General features: G+C 51.6%; 1 protein-coding gene across 1 annotated transcript in view; it reads right to left on the minus strand.

Moving 5' to 3' along the window:
* Window positions 1-13,112, minus strand: part of LOC129842139 (cytochrome P450 27C1) — a 20,177-nt gene extending 7,065 nt beyond the window's left edge. Inside the window, exons 1-5 of the mRNA XM_055910546.1 lie at window positions 12,564-13,112; window positions 9,871-10,061; window positions 7,796-7,995; window positions 5,305-5,514; window positions 3,820-3,983 (exon numbers count right to left, since the gene is read on the minus strand). Of these exons, the coding sequence (XP_055766521.1) occupies window positions 3,820-3,983; window positions 5,305-5,514; window positions 7,796-7,995; window positions 9,871-10,061; window positions 12,564-12,866 (1,068 nt within the window). The 5' untranslated portion in view covers window positions 12,867-13,112. The remainder of the gene's footprint in view (window positions 1-3,819; window positions 3,984-5,304; window positions 5,515-7,795; window positions 7,996-9,870; window positions 10,062-12,563) is intronic.
* Between the last annotated feature and the right edge of the window lie 4,234 nt (window positions 13,113-17,346).

Here is a 17,346-nt window from a genome sequence, read left to right on the forward strand (position 1 = left end):
CATCCTGAGGTCAACGTCCCAGAGATGACATCACTAGCAGGGTTCATCCTGAGGTCAGCGTCCCAGACAACATCACTAGCAGGGTTCATCCTGAGGTCAGCGTCCCAGCGATGACATCACTAGCAGGGTTCATCCTGAGGTCAGCGTCCCAGACGACATCACTAGCAGGGTTCATCCTGAGGTCAGCGTCCCAGCGATGACATCACTAGCAGGGTATCATCCTGAGGTCAGCGTCCCAGCGATGACATCACTAGCAGGGTATCATCCTGAGGTCAGCGTCCCAGCGATGACATCACTAGCAGGGTTCATCCTGAGATCAGCGTCCCAGCGATGACATCACTAGCAGGGTTCATCCTGAGATCAGCGTCCCAGCGATGACATCACTAGCAGGGTTCATCCTGAGATCAGCGTCCCAGCGATGACATCACTAGTAGGGTTCATCCTGAGGTCAACGTCCCAGCGATGACATCACTAGTAGGGTTCATCCTGAGATCAGCGTCCCAGCGATGACATCACTAGCAGGGTTCATCCTGAGATCAGCGTCCCAGCGATGACATCACTAGCAGGGTTCATCCTGAGATCAGCGTCCCAGCGATGACATCACTAGCAGGGTTCATCCTGAGATCAGCGTCCCAGCGATGACATCACTAGCAGGGTTCATCCTGAGGTCAACGTCCCAGCGATGACATCACTAGCAGGGTTCATCCTGAGGTCAGCGTCCCAGCGATGACATCACTAGCAGGGTTCATCCTGAGGTCAGCGTCCCAGCGATGACATCACTGGTACACGGAACCCAAACCGGCTGCACGCGTGCGTCATCGTGCATAAATTTATTCAGCCCCCCACCCCCCCCCCCCCACCCCCCCAAACAAGATCACGACGCAGGTTAAAATATCAAAACAAACTCTGAACCAATGACATTAATTTGAGGACAGGTCGAAAAGCATTAAACATTTATGGCAATTTAGCTAGCTAGCTTGCACTTGATAGCTAATTTGTCCTATTTAGCTAGCTTGCTGTTGCTCGCTAATTTGTCCTGGAATATAAACATTGAGTCGTTATTTTACCTGAAATGCACAAGGTCCTCTACTCTGACAATTAATCCACACATAAACCAGTCAACCGAATCGTTTCTAGTCATCTCTCCTCCTTCCAGGTTTTTTCTTCTCTTGACTTTATATTGCGATTGGCAACTTTCATAAATTAGGTGCATTACCGCCACCGACCTCGTTCGTCTTTCAGTCACCCACGTGGGTATAACCAATGAGGAGATGGCACGTAGGTACCTGCTTCTATAAACCAATGAGGAGATGGCACGTGGGTACCTGCTTCTATAAACCAATGAGGAGATGGCACGTGGGTACCTGCTTCTATAAACCAATGAGGAGATGGCACGTGGGTACCTGCTTCTATAAACCAATGAGGAAATGTCAGAGGTAGGACTTGCAGCGCGATCTGCGTCAGAAATAGAACTGATTTCTATTTTAGCCCTTGGCAACGCAAACGCTCATTGACGGGCGGTGACGCACGCGAGCAGTGTGGGTGCAAAAATGGAATAACATAGATTTCTAAATTTATTTTGCAACGCACGCGCCGCAGTCAGCCTTGTAGGGTTCATCCTGAGGTCAGCGTCCCAGCGAGGACACACAGACAGAAGGAGGGACAAGGGACTCGGGAGAGAGAGAGAGAGAGAGGACACACAGACAGAAGGAGGGACAAAGGACTCAGGAGAGAGAGAGAGAGAGAGAGGACACACAGACAGGAGGGACAAAGGACTCGGGAGAGAGAGAGAGAGAGAGAGGAGGGAGATCAGAAGATCAGAGGCTTAGTCCTCCTTTTGGTTTCCTCAGCTGGCAACACCATGGCAACACCCTGGCAACAACCTGGCAACCAGGGGGAATCATATGACAGCCTCCTTGCAGGGCTTAACCCTCCTCCACCTCCCAGAGCATAACACGCTGTTACAGCTAGCAGGAGCTGAGAGGAGCTGAAAGGAGCAGAGAGGAGCCGAGAGGAGCAGGGAGGAGCTGAGAGGAGCTGGGGAGGAGCAGGGAGGAGCTGAGGAGGAGGTGATGAGGAGCCGAGAGGAGCAGAGGAGCTGGGGAGGAGCAGAGAGGAGCTTAGAGGAGCTGAGAGGAGCTGGGGAGGAGCAGAGAGGAGCTGGGGAGGAGCAGAGAGGAGCTGAGAGAGGAGCTGAGAGAGGAGCTGAGAGAGGAGCTGAGAGAGGAGCTGAGAGAGGAGCTGAGAGAGGAGCTGAGAGAGGAGCTGAGGGAGGAGCTGAGGGAGGAGCTGAGGGAGGAGCTGAGAGGAGCTGAGAGGAGCAGAGGAGGAGCAGGGGAGGAGCAGAGAGGAGCTGAGAGGAGCTGAGAGAGGAGCTGAGAGAGGAGCTGAGAGAGGAGCTGAGAGAGGAGCTGAGAGAGGAGCTGAGAGGAGCAGGGTAAAGGCTGGAAAGAGACAGTCTGCTATTCCAACCCCCTGCCAAGATGTGACCGCAGCAACAAGTTCAACAAACCCAAACCTGGGATCTGCTACACACACAGTTCACACACACACACTGGGATGTCTGGTGGGGACCAAGACAAAACACCCCCTGAGAGGCTCCAACCAACAGAATGGGGGGGACAAAACAGGAGGGAGAGAAACGTTGTAGCTGGGTTACCCCCCCCCCCCCTACTGCTCACCGTGTCCACCCCAGCTAGTAACATCTCCCCTACTGCTCACCGTGTCCACCCCAGCCAGTAACATCTCCCCTACTGCTCACCGTGTCCACCCCAGTAACATCTCCCTACTGCTCACCGTGTCCACCCCAGTAACATCTCCCCTACTGCTCACCGTGTCCACCCCAGCCAGTAACATCTCCCCTACTGCTCACCGTGTCCACCCCAGTAACATCTCCCTACTGCTCCCCGTGTCCACCCCAGTAACATCTCCCCTACTGCTCACCGTGTCCACCCCAGTAACATCTCCCCTACTGCTCACCGTGTCCACCCCAGTAACATCTCCCCTACTGCTCACCGTGTCCACCCCAGCCAGTAACATCTCCCCTACTGCTCACCGTGTCCACCCCAGTAACATCTCCCCTACTGCTCACCGTGTCCACCCCAGTAACATCTCCCCTGCTGCTCACCGTGTCCACCCCAGCCAGTAACATCTCCCCTACTGCTCACCGTGTCCACCCCAGCCAGTAACATCTCCCCTACTGCTCACCGTGTCCACCCCAGCCAGTAACATCTCCCCTACTGCTCACCGTGTCCACCCCAGCCAGTAACATCTCCCCTACTGCTCACCGTGTCCACCCCAGTAACATCTCCCCTACTGCTCCCCGTGTCCACCCCAGTAACATCTCCCCTACTGCTCACCGTGTCCACCCCAGTAACATCTCCCCTACTGCTCACCGTGTCCACCCCAGTAACATCTCCCCTACTGCTCACCGTGTCCACCCCAGCCAGTAACATCTCCCCTACTGCTCACCGTGTCCACCCCAGCCAGTAACATCTCCCTCTCCCCTACTGTTCACCGTGTCCACCCCAGTAACATCTCCCCTACTGCTCACCGTGTCCACCCCAGCCAGTAACATCTCCCTCTCCCCTACTGCTCCCCGTGTCCACCCCAGTAACATCTCCCCTACTGCTCCCCGTGTCCACCCCAGTAACATCTCCCCTACTGCTCACCGTGTCCACCCCAGTAACATCTCCCCTACTGCTCACCGTGTCCACCCCAGTAACATCTCCCCTACTGCTCACCGTGTCCACCCCAACCAGTAACATCTCCCCTACTGCTCACCGTGTCCACCCCAGTAACATCTCCCCTACTGCTCACCGTGTCCACCCCAGCCAGTAACATCTCAGTCATGTTAGCGTAGATCTCCTCCAGGTTCATCTCTCGGGTCACCAGCATGTGAGTTAAAAGCCCCCCCTTCACCGTCTCTCCTCGGGACACCAGATCCTGGATCTCCCCCAGACGCTTATCCACATGGATCTGGCCTGGGGGGAGGAGAGGAGGAGAGGGGGGAGGAGAAGGAGGAGAGGGGGGAGGGGAGGAGAGGAGGGGGGGGGGGGGGGGGGGGGGGGGGAGGGGGGGAGAGGGGGGGGGTATAGGGTTACATGCATGCATTCACAAGTGAGTCATTTATCAGACGCTCTTATCCAGAGACACTTACAGTCAGAGACACTCATTAGAAATAATGGGTTTTAAAAAGGGTTCTTCGTCTGTCCCTATAGGATAACCCTTTATGGATCCTGGTAAAAATCATTTTGAGTTCCATGTAGAACCCTCTGTGTAAAGGGTTCTACCTGGAACCAAAAGGGTTCTACCTGGAACCAAAAGTGTTCTACCTGGAACCAAAAGTGTTCTACCCGGAACCAAAAGGGTTCTACCTGGAACCAAAAGGGTTCTACCCGGAACCAAAAGGGTTCTACCCGGAACCAAAAGGGTTCTACACAGGGTTCTCCTATGGGGACAGGCGAAGTACCATTTGATGTTTCTCTAAGAGTGTAGGTGAGACATTCCCCTCAATAAGGTAGCTCTCAGCAGTCAGACCCGTCGGAGGCTTTTAAAGGTCAAACACCGGGGTAAATCACCCGTCGGAGGCTTTTAAAGTTCAAACACCGGGGTAAATCACCCGTCGGAGGCTTTTAAAGGTCAAACACCGGGGTAAATCACCAGTCTGAGGCTTTTAAAGGTCCATCACTGGGGTAAATCACCAGTCTGAGGCTTATAAAGGTCAAACACTGGGGTAAATCACCAGTCCGAGGCTTTTAAAGGTCAAACACTGGGGTAAATCACCAGTCTGAGGCTTTTAAAGGTCAAACACCGGGGTAAATCACCCGTCGGAGGCTTTTAAAGGTCAAACACCGGGTATATCACCGGTCTGAGGCTTTTAAAAGGTCAAACACCGGGTAAATCACCAGTCTGAGGCTTTTAAAGGTCAAACACCGGGTAAATCACCAGTCTGAGGCTTTTAAAGGTCAAACACCGGGGTAAAACACCCGTCGGAGGCTTTTAAAGGTCAAACACCGGGTAAATCACCGGTCTGAGGCTTTTAAAGGTCAAACACCGGGTAAATCACCGGTCTGAGGCTTTTAAAGGTCAAACACTGGGGTAAATCACCAGTCTGAGGCTTTTAAAGGTCAAACACCGGGGTAAATCACCCGTCTGAGGCTTTTAAAGGTCAAACACCGGGTAAATCACCAGTCTGAGGCTTTTAAAGGTCAAACACCGGGTAAATCACCAGTCTGAGGCTTTTAAAAGGTCAAACACCGGGGTAAATGACCCGTGGGAAATGCAGCATCACCCGAAACGTACTGAAGCTGAAGAGTCCGTCCCAGGAGCTGCAGAACTCCTCCCAGGGCCTGGGGATGATGGTTCTGAGCCACTTGGGGATGGCCCCGGCGTACATGGTCATTTTAAAGGAACTGAACATCAGGTGCAGAGCCGCGATGTAGTCCTGACTCTTCTGAGGAATCTCATTCTCCAAGCAGCCCAGACGGTCCTCGTACAAGATGGCTGCCATACCTGGAAGAAGAAGAGGAAGGTAAAATGAACTTGGAAGATTAAAAAAAAGAGCACGAGAAATGTTATGGTTTATTAGTTTAGTTGGCATGACAACTGGAAATGTCACACCTGTAAAGCACCTGCACCCTCAACAAGACTTCCCACAGAGTCTAAACAGATACAGTACGTAGTCTACATGGAACCTGTTATACCGGAGGGATCACTGACTAGTCACCCACCCTCCCTGTACCCATCCACCCTGTACCCACTACCCATCCTCCCTGTACCCATCCTCCCTGTACCCACTACCCATCCTCCCTGTACCCACTACCCATCCTCCCTGTACCCACTACCCATCCTCCCTGTACCCATCCTCCCTGTACCCACTACCCATCCTCCCTGTACCCATCCTCCCTGTACCCATCCTCCCTGTACCCATCCTCCCTGTACCCACTACCCATCCTCCCTGTACCCATCCTCCCTGTACCCACTACCCATCCTCCCTGTACCCACTACCCATCCTCCCTGTACCCACTACCCATCCTCCCTGTACCCATCCTCCCTGTACCCACTACCCATCCTCCCTGTACCCATCCTCCCTGTACCCACTACCCATCCTCCCTGTACCCATCCTCCCTGTACCCATCCTCCCTGTACCCATCCTCCCTGTACCCATCCACCCTGTACCCACTACCCATCCTCCCTGTACCCATCCTCCCTGTACCCACTACCCATCCTCCCTGTACCCATCCTCCCTGTACCCACCCTCCCTGTACCCATCCACCCTGTACCCACTACCCATCCTCCCTGTACCCATCCTCCCTGTACCCACTACCCATCCTCCCTGTACCCACTACCCATCCTCCCTGTACCCACTACCCATCCTCCATGTACCCACTACCCATCCTCCCTGTACCCATCCTCCCTGTACCCACTACCCATCCTCCCACTACCCATCCTCCCTGTACCCATCCTCCCTGTACCCACTACCCATCCTCCCTGTACCCACTACCCATCCTCCCTGTACCCATCCTCCCTGTACCCACTACCCATCCTCCCTGTACCCATCCACCCTGTACCCACTACCCATCCTCCCTGTACCCACTACCCATCCTCCCTGTACCCACTACCCATCCTCCCTGTACCCACTACCCATCCTCCCTGTACCTATCCTCCCTGTACCCATCCTCCCTGTACCCACTACCCATCCTCCCTGTACCCACTACCCATCCTCCCTGTACCCATCCTCCCTGTACCCATCCTCCCTGTACCCACTACCCATCCTCCCTGTACCCACTACCCATCCTCCCTGTACCCATCCTCCCTGTACCCACCCTCCCTGTACCCACTACCCATCCTCCCTGTACCCACCCTCCCTGTACCCACCCTCCCTGTACCAATCCTCCCTGTACCCACTACCCATCCTCCCTGTACCCATCCTCCCTGTACCCACTACCCATCCTCCCTGTACCCATCCTCCCTGTACCCATCCTCCCTGTACCCATCCTCCCTGTACCCATCCTCCCTGTACCCACTACCCATCCTCCCTGTACCCATCCTCCCTGTACCCACTACCCATCCTCCCTGTACCCACTACCCATCCTCCCTGTACCCATCCTCCCTGTACCCACTACCCATCCTCCCACTACCCATCCTCCCTGTACCCACTACCCATCCTCCCTGTACCCACTACCCATCCTCCCTGTACCCACTACCCATCCTCCCTGTACCCACTACCCATCCTCCCTGTACCCACTACCCATCCTCCCTGTACCCACTACCCATCCTCCCTGTACCCATCCTCCCTGTACCCACTACCCATCCTCCCACTACCCATCCTCCCTGTACCCACTACCCATCCTCCATGTACCCACTACCCATCCTCCCACTACCCATCCTCCCTGTACCCACTACCCATCCTCCCACTACCCATCCTCCCTGTACCCACTACCCATCCTCCCTGTACCCACTACCCATCCTCCCTGTACCCACTACCCATCCTCCATGTACCCACTACCCATCCTCCCACTACCCATCCTCCCTGTACCCACTACCCATCATCCCTGTACCCACTACCCATCCTCCCTGTACCCATCCTCCCTGTACCCACTACCCATCCTCCCACTACCCATCCTCCCTGTACCCACTACCCATCCTCCCACTACCCATCCTCCCTGTACCCACTACCCATCCTCCCTGTACCCACTACCCATCCTCCCTGTACCCACTACCCATCCTCCCTGTACCCATCCTCCCTGTACCCACTACCCATCCTCCCTGTACCCACCCTCCCTGTACCCACCTTCCATTGCGTATTTGAAAAACAGATCGTTAATATTGAGTACAGTGAGTCCGTCTGTCTGCTGGCTCCTCAGAGTCTCCACCCTCTTCACCAGGTCACACACCACATCATTCACATCGTCAGAGAACTGAGCCACGTCCTTCGGTCTCATGATCAGCTGACGGAGGACGCTACGCATCTTCAACCAGTCCTCACCCTCCCTACGGAGAGAGAGAGAACGGAGAGAGAAGGTGGTCACAGAGAGACAACAACTGAAAAGGGTTTTCACAGCGATCCCGGTTGGGAAGATTCCCCGTAATCAGATACAAGCAGGTTCCAACGTCACAAATGTTGTTGATGTAAATTTACACGGACGAATTAATACAAGGTCGTAAATGTTTTCTTTGTTGATAAAAATTTGTGTTCGTATAAAAAAGGATAAGAATTAATAAATTCATTATATAAATACAAGGATATTTTATGGAGAAAAATAGAAAAGTGAGGCGTTTAAAAAGGGTTAAAAAGGGTTGTGTTAATTAATTCACAGAGTCAAGTTTAGGTGAAAGGAAACCGCACACTGCTCTTGATATTATCGCTGATATTTAATCAGCTTTACGTATCGGCCTTCGTCAGAGCTTTACGTATCGGCCTCACGGCCTTCGTCAGAGCTTTACGTATCGGCCTCACGGCCTTCGTCAGAGATTTACGTATCGACCTCACGGCCTTCGTCAGAGCTTTACGTATCGGCCTCAGGGCCTTCCTCAGAGCTTTACGTATCGGCCTCACGGCCTTCGTCAGAGCTTTACGTATCGACCTCACGGCCTTCGTCAGAGCTTTACGTATCGGCCTCAGGGCCTTCCTCAGAGCTTTACGTATCGGCCTCACGGCCTTCGTCAGAGCTTTACGTATCGGCCTCACGGCCTTCCTCAGAGCTTTACGTATCGGCCTCAGGGCCTTCCTCAGAGCTTTACGTATCGGTCTCAGGGCCTTCCTCAGAGCTTTACGTATCGGCCTCAGGGCCTTCGTCAGAGCTTTACGTATCGGCCTCAGGGCCTTCGTCAGAGCTTTACGTATCGACCTCAGGGCCTTCGTCAGAGCTTTACGTATCGACCTCACGGGCTTCGTCAGAGCTTTACGTATCGGCCTCAGGGCCTTCGTCAGAGCTTTACGTATCGGCCTCAGGGCCTTCCTCAGAGCTTTACGTATCGGCCTCGCGGCCTTCGTCAGAGCTTTACGTATCGACCTCGCGGCCTTCGTCAGAGCTTTACGTATCGACCTCGCGGCCTTCGTCAGAGCTTTACGTATCGACCTCGCGGCCTTCGTCAGAGCTTTACGTATCGACCTCGCGGCCTTCGTCAGAGCTTTACGTATCGACCTCGCGGCCTTCGTCAGAGCTTTACGTATCGACCTCGCGGCCTTCGTCAGAGCTTTACGTATCGACCTCGCGGCCTTCGTCAGAGCTTTACGTATCGGCCTCACGGCCTTCGTCAGAGCTTTACGTATCGACCTCAGGGCCTTCCTCAGAGCTTTACGTATCGGCCTCACGGCCTTCCTCAGAGCTTTACGTATCGGCCTCAGGGCCTTCGTCAGAGCTTTACGTATCGGCCTCAGGGCCTTCCTCAGAGCTTTACGTATCGGCTTCACGGCCTTCCTCAGAGCTTTACGTATCGGCCTCAGGGCCTTCCTCAGAGCTTTACGTATCGGCCTCAGGGCCTTCCTCAGAGCTTTACGTATCGGCCTTCGTCAGAGCTTTACGTATCGGCCTCACGGCCTTCGTCAGAGCTTTTGTCAATAGAGTCAAGTTTTGTTTTTAAAGTAACAAATAAGAATACATTGAGGTGGTAATGTGACATCGCTGGTTTTACGGAACAATATGTACGAGCTCTGAGAAACACATTCTTCACTTGTCAAACATCCCGCTTTTTGTTCATATGTACATTGTTGATGATTTTACACAAAAATATTCATTACAACTAACTGAAGTCGATACTACTTCTCCGTGTGAATCATTTCTAGATTTTCCTCCTTTCAAAAAGGGGGGTATAACGTTTTGTGTCCCGTGATGTCACAGGTCGTAGTTCAGAGGTCAGACTCACGCCGAGATAAGTCCGGTAGATCGGCCTCTCAGGTCACGGTACTCCTTCCAAGACTCCATGTTGCCTCTCTGCGGGGCCACACCCTCCGTCCTCAGCACCTCGGCAACCAGATCCCGCCCTGCGATAGACACGACCAGCTGGGGGCCGAAACGAGACTTAAAAATCTTCCCATACTTCTGAGAGTGTTCCATCTGGGGAGAGAGAGAGAGGAAACTTGCTGTCAACAGCCTGTCTGGGATTTGCCGTCAACATCTTGTCTGGGATTTGCCGTCAACATCCTGTCTGGGATTTGCTGTCAACATCCTGTCTGGGATTTGCTGTCAACATCCTGTCTAGGATTTGCTGTCTGGGATTTGCTGTCAACATCCTTTCTGGGATTTGTCATTTAGGGGTTTAAGCCTATAGAATGTGATGCCTGTGTTTTGATCTAGAGTCACACTAAACTAATCCTCATCCCCATCTCTCTATCTATCTCACAGAGTTTGGCAACGGGAGTTTGGCAACGGGAATTTGTCAACACAGCACAAAGAGGCCTGGGACCAGGCTACCCAGATGTAGACAGGCAGTGTTGCTAGGTTACATTCAGAAATAATGGAGGGTCACACTAAACCAAACTTTCACTCTATTGCGCTCTCTCCCCTCTACCGCCGTGCGGAACAATACATGTAACTGTTAGGGTTAGGGAACCATTACTTAATAGGGGTTAGGGTTAGGGAACCATTACTTAATAAGGTTTAGGGAAATGGTATGAAGAAAACCGTGGCAGTTACATGTATTGTTCCGCACGGCGGTAGACCCTAACCCTAACCCTTATTAAGTAATGGTTCCCTAACCCTAACCCTTATTAAGTAATGGTTCCCTAACCCTAACCCCTATTAAGTAATGGTTCCCTAACCCTAACCCTTATTAAGTAATGGTTCCCTAACCCTAACCCCTATTAAGTAATGGTTCCCTAACCCTAACCCTTATTAAGTAATGGTTCCCTAACCCTAACCCCTATTAAGTAATGGTTCCCTAACCCTAACCCCTATTAAGTAATGGTTCCCTAACCCTAACCCCTATTAAGTAATGGTTCCCTAACCCTAACCCTTATTAAGTAATGGTTCCATTTCCCTAACATGATGATGGTTATGCAACGCCCCCCCCACACTACTTCTGATTGGCTATTCAAAATGTAACCCCCCCCCCCCCTCCCCCCACTGGGACACACATCTTTGTCGTCAAGCTCCGGCACAAATGCCCCAAAGGAAGTACCGAAAACAACTGTTCTCGTGTTTCATGCCAGTTGTATTATATACTATGGGCTTTTTTTCTCCCGTCCCCCATTTTTCACTCACAATGGATTCATTCAGCACACAACCAACACTATAACGGAAGTATCTTTTCACCAAAACAATGTGCACCGTAACCTGTATGTCTACAGTGGCTTAGTTGTGTTATTAACCAGGGAGAAAGCTTCTTCTTCTTCTTCTTCAATAGACTGAAGTACATGAACACTAGTAGACAGAAAAACAACGTGCATTAACAGTGTGGTTTACAGAAGACGTGTTTTGACACCCAGTTAACAATGGTCTTCTTCAATAGCGAGGTAAAGTAGACAGACTAGTCTGGCGTGCCACAGTGTCCAGTTTTACAGGCACCTTCGGCTCTTAAGACCGATCGGTTCACCTCAGGTGACACCGAGGAAGGAGCGTTTGCTTATGCAACGGGGGAAAGTTTTACTACGCTAGTCAGTCTGGGTTCACGTCGACTTAACTGTCTGGACTCCAGTCGGTCTCCTCAATGCACCCAGTTACGCAAAAGCACACATAATGTGAAGTAAATGACAAATGTGTATGGATGGGCTTTTAAAACGCGAACGTCTAGCCAACCAAAAAGTTTGCGAGTCTTTAGATTTCATCACGGACAACTTTAGCAATTTAGCTAATTATCAACTCCTTTAGTTACTTTGCATGTTAGGTAACCCTACCCATAACCTTAATAACCCTTAAACCCAACTCATAACCCTGACCTTAACCCATAGCCTAGCTAACGTCAGCCGTAACAAATTGGAATAAGTAATATATAAATCATACGTTTTGCAAATTCAAAACATTTTGTTACGAATTGCAATTCGTAACAAATCATGCAATGGTCTTCTGTTTTTTTGGATTGAATATTTCGGTGATTTTGCAAGGATTGGCACTTTTGGCATTTTCTTAAGTTTCTTGGGAAATACTTTTATCGACAGAAATGTTTGTCGTTTTGTCAGGAACCATAAACTGGCATTGGCTGGGACCATTTTATTCGACTGATGTTTCCCCCCCCCGACTTTCTGCCAATGTCATTACCGTCACATCATCAAACGTGTTGTTTTTAAACCGAATGACAAACACAATGTGTTTTTGGGATGATTGTGTTTGTCTGTCTATAGGGTTTGTTACTACCACGTTTAGAAATGATTATTTGTATTCATAAATATGAGTCTCCGCTGGCTAAACTTGTGTTCCTGCACAGAGGCTACCATCAAACAGGCAATTTCTTGTTGAAATTATTATTTTATTTATACTTTTTACACTCGTTATATTGGGAAAAGTAAGTGCTTTACTCATGACGTAGACAGACATGTGTTATTTAATGTGAGGTCTGCCTGCATATTTATTTTCTTTAGAAATATGTGTAGATTGTGGGGGTAATGAGACCAGGCAGCCTACCTGAATTTCGTGGATTCTACTGAAACCGTCCCGGTAAAAGAACTCGATCAGGTTGCTGATGGCGCTGGGTCCCGGCATCTCTTTCAGACTCTTGATCCGGGTCTCCTTAGCGACCACCTCCGCCCTGGCCCCCGGTGTGATCAAACCCTCCGGGAAAGTCTCTTCTCCGGTCGCAGAGATCCGGAGCGACTCGCTGGTTGCTGATTTGAGCAGCGCGGGAGAATTACTTACAAACCTCTTATTGAGCATTTCTCCCAAAACACTCCTGCGGCTCAGTTGAAGGATTTTATTCTGAAGTGCCATTTTGTAGTTTTTTTTGAAATTGTAAGGATCTTGTAGACTGTCTCTTTTGTTGCAAGAAAAGGACTTGGAGGGGGGAAACTCACAACAACAAATAGCCTAACCAATCTGTTAATAAAACGCGAATGAATTCAACATCTGCTTTGCGCCAAAATGCATGTTCCGGGCACGTCAGAGAATGACCGGCTCGACTCCCGAAATGGACTGAGACTATTGGAGACGGTACTGAGAGGAGAAGCAACAGTCTTTTAAAGAAGAGTTTATGTAACCCTCGGACTGGAAGAGGATTGGATGTTCAGGGCTCGGGGGGGAGAGAGATGGGGTTCATGTTAGGTTGAGGGCGTTCCACCCCCCCCCAAAAGGAGCGAGAGAGACAGAGACAGAGAGAGAGAGAGACAGAGAGAGAGAGACAGAGGGAGGGAAGGAGAGAGGGAGGGCGGAGTAGAATACAACGTGCCAAAAAAAACAATTACACTTCACTGATAAATGAACAGGTGTCGGGGCAGTAAGACCTTGTTTGACATTTGACCTAATCTCAGTTAGACTAAGACTTGTTATAAATCCTGCTAAATTAGACCAAGGTGAAAAACAACTCCAGAAGGAGGCTCATAATTAAATAGTATTTATCAGGCACATGTTCCTACCTTCCTGTCTCTCTCTCGTCTCTCTCTCAATTCAATTCAATTCAATTCAAGGGGCTTTATTGGCATGGGAAACATGTGTTAACATTGCCAAAGCAAGTGAGGTAGATATTAGATATCTCTCTCCCTCTCTCCCGTCTCCCTCTCTCTCTCTCTCCCTCTCTCCCGTCTCTCTCTCTCCCCCATCTCCCTCTCTCCCATCTCTCTCTCTCCCGTCTCTCTCGTCTCCCTCTCTCTCCCGTCTCTCTCTCTCCCGTCTCCCTATCTCCCGTCTCTCTCTCTCTCTCTCTCTCTCTCTCTCTCTCTCTCTCTCTCTCTCTCTCTCTCTCTCTCTCTCGTCTCCCTCTCTCTCTCTCTCCCTCTCTCCCGTCTCCCTCTCTCCCTCTCTCCCGTCTCTCTCTCTCGTCTCCCTCTCTCTCTCTCTCCCTCTCTCCCGTCTCCCTCTCTCTCTCTCTCCCTCTCTCTCCCTCTCTCCTGTCTCCCATCTCCCTCTCTCCCATCTCTCTCTCCCTCTCTCCCGTCTCTCTCTCTCTCCCTCTCTCCCGTCTCTCTCTCTCCCCCATCTCCCTCTCTCCCGTCTCTCTCTCTCCCGTCTCTCTCTCTCTCTCTCTCTCTCTCGTCTCCCTCTCTCTCTCTCTCCCTCTCTCCCGTCTCCCTCTCTCTCTCCCTCTCTCCCGTCTCTCTCTCTCGTCTCCCTCTCTCTCTCTCTCCCTCTCTCCCGTCTCCCTCTCTCTCTCTCTCCCTCTCTCCCGTCTCCCTCTCTCTCCCTCTCTCCTGTCTCCCTCTCTCCCATCTCCCTCTCTCCCATCTCTCTCTCCCTCTCTCCCGTCTCTCTCTCTCTCGTCTCTCTCTCTCTCGTCTCTCTCTCTCTCGTCTCCCTCTCTCCCGTCCCTCTCTCTCCCGTCTCCCTCCCTCCCTCTCTCTCTCTCTCTCTCTCTCTCTCGTCTCTCTCCCTCTCTCCCGTCTCCCTCTCTCTCCCGTCTCTCTCTCTCTCTCTAATGGGTTTTATTAGCATGTAAACAGGATCACAAGCCAATGTTGACCTGGAGTGAATGTGTTCAACAACTGAATAAACAGTGAGCTCCTAAACTATGAAGACAGTGATAAATGTTTTGACTCTGGACTACAGCATTTTGGATTTGAAATTTATATCGTTTTAGAAATTACAGCAGTTTTCAAAAATGTTTACATTCATGTGGATGTTACCGTGATTACAGAATTAAGATAATTAATTCATTACAGATAATCCTGAATTAAAAGTGAATAATGACGAGTGAGAAAAGTAACAGACACACAAATATCATACCCCCCCAAAAAATGCAGACCTCCCCTTAAGTGTAATGGTGAGAGGTCAGCATGTCTTGGGGTGAGAGGTCAACATGTCTTGGGGTGAGAGGTCAACATGTCTTGGGGTGAGAGGTCAGCATGTCTTGGGGTGAGAGGTCAGCATGTCTTGGGGTGAGAGGTCAGCATGTCTTGGGGTGAGAGGTCAGCATGTCTTGGGGTGAGAGGTCAGCATGTCTTGGGGTGAGAGGTCAGCATGTCTTGGGGTGAGAGGTCAACATGTCTTGGGGTGAGAGGTCAGCATGTCTTGGGGTGAGAGGTCAGCATGTCTTGGGGTGAGAGGTCAGCATGTCTTGGGGTGAGAGGTCAACATGTCTTGGGGTGAGAGGTCAACATGTCTTGGGGTGAGAGGTCAGTATGTCTTGGGGTGAGAGGTCAGCATGTCTTGGGGTGAGAGGTCAACATGTCTTGGGGTGAGAGGTCAACATGTCTTGGGGTGAGAGGTCAGTATGTCTTGGGGTGAGAGGTCAACATGTCTTGGGGTGAGAGGTCAGTATGTCTTGGGGTGAGAGGTCAGCATGCCTTGAGGTGAGACGTCAGCATGTCTTGGGGTGAGACGTCAACATGTCTTGGGGTGAGAGGTCAATATGTCTTGGGGTGAGAGGTCAACATGTCTTGAGGTGAGAGGTCAGCATGTCTTGGGGTGAGAGGTCAACATGTCTTGGGGTGAGAGGTCAACATGTCTTGGGGTGAGAGGTCAGCATGTCTTGGGGTGAGAGGTCAACATGTCTTGGGGTGGAGTATGAATGAAGTTTGATGTAATCATTGTATACTACAAATATAGGGCCCAATACTACACTTTTTAATACTTTAATACACATATAAGGGAACTTGTCCCAATACTTTTGGTCCCGTAAAATGGGGGAACTATATACAAAAAAGGTGTGTAATTTCCATACCGTTCACCCGATATGGATAAAAATACCCTCAAATTAAAGCTGTCAGTCTGCACTTTAACCCCCATAGTCATTGTATCATTTCAAATCCGAAGTGCTGGAGTACAGAGCCAAAAACAACAAAACATGTGTCACAGTCCCAATAGTTTTGGAGCTCACTGTATGTAAACAGATCGTCATAACTTCCATTGATGCCGTCATTAAGGCGTCTTCTTCGTGCCGTTTTGACCAAACGTCTGTTCCTGTCCAGGTTCTTAGAAGTTAACTCATTTTCCCCTGCGAAGATAAACGAATTAGCAGCTAATTCAATTTCTTCTGTTACGAAAGACTAATGACGAGCTAATTAGACGTGTTCTTTGAAAGGTGTATTTTTCCTGGGAGTCGGTAACAGGGGAGCACGTGGAGGGAGGCGGGGAGGTGGAGAGGGGAGCACGTGGAGGGAGGCGGGGAGGTGGATGGGGTCTTTGTTTTTCTATTAACCCGGGGTTCAGTCCCCCTCTCCCTATCCTCTCTCCTCAGCCTCTCTCCTCAGCCCCTCTCCCTATCCTCTCTCCTCAGTCCTCTCTCCTCAGCCTCTCTCCTCAGCCCCTCTCCCTATCCTCTCTCCTCAGCCTCTCTCCTCAGCCCCTCTCCCTATCCTCTCTCCTCAGCCCCTCTCCCTATCCTCTCTCCTCAGCTCCTCTCCCTATCCTCTCTCCTCAGCCCCTCTCCCTATCCTCTCTCCTCAGCCCCTCTCCTCATCCTCTCTCCTCAGCCCCTCTCCCTATCCTCTCTCCTCAGCCCCTCTCCCTATCCTCTCTCCTCAGCTCCTCTCCCTATCCTCTCTCCTCAGCCCCTCTCCTCATCCTCTCTCCTCAGCCCCTCTCCCTATCCTCTCTCCTCAGCCCCTCTCCCTATCCTCTCTCCTCAGCCCCTCTCCCTATCCTCTCTCCTCAGCCCCTCTCCCTATCCTCTCTCCTCAGCCCCTCTCCCTATCCTCTCCCCTCAGCCCCTCTCTCCCCTCAGCCCCTCTCTCCTCAGCTCCTCTCTCCTCATCCTCTCTCCTCAGCCCCTCTCCCTATCCTCTCTCCTCAGCCCCTCTCCCTATCCTCTCTCCTCAGCCCCTCTCTACCCTCAGCCCCTCTCCTCAGCCTCTCTCCTCAGCCCCTCTCTCCCCTCAGCCCCTCTCTCCTCAGCCCCTCTCCCTATCCTCTCTCCTCAGCCTCTCTCCTCAGCCCCTCTCTCCCCTCAGCCCCTCTCTCCTCAGCCCCTCTCCGTATCCTCTCTCCTCAGCCTCTCTCCTCATCCTCTCTCCTCAGCCCCTCTCCCTATCCCCTCTCCTCAGCCCCTCTCCCCTCAGCCCTCTCTCCTCAGCTCCTCTCCCTATCCTCTCTCCTCAGCCCCTCTCCCTATCCTCTCTCCTCAGCCCCTCTCCTCATCCTCTCTCCTCAGCCCCTCTCCCTATCCTCTCTCCTCAGCCCCTCTCCCTATCCTCTCTCCTCAGCTCCTCTCCCTATCCTCTCTCCTAAGCCCCTCTCCCTATCCTCTCTCCTCAGCCCCTCTCCCTATCCTCTCTCCTCAGCCCCTCTCCCTATCCTCTCCCCTCAGCCCTTCTCCCCTCAG

This window comes from Salvelinus fontinalis, unplaced genomic scaffold, assembly GCF_029448725.1.
Source record: "Salvelinus fontinalis isolate EN_2023a unplaced genomic scaffold, ASM2944872v1 scaffold_0017, whole genome shotgun sequence".
NCBI classification, from domain to species: domain Eukaryota; kingdom Metazoa; phylum Chordata; class Actinopteri; order Salmoniformes; family Salmonidae; genus Salvelinus; species Salvelinus fontinalis.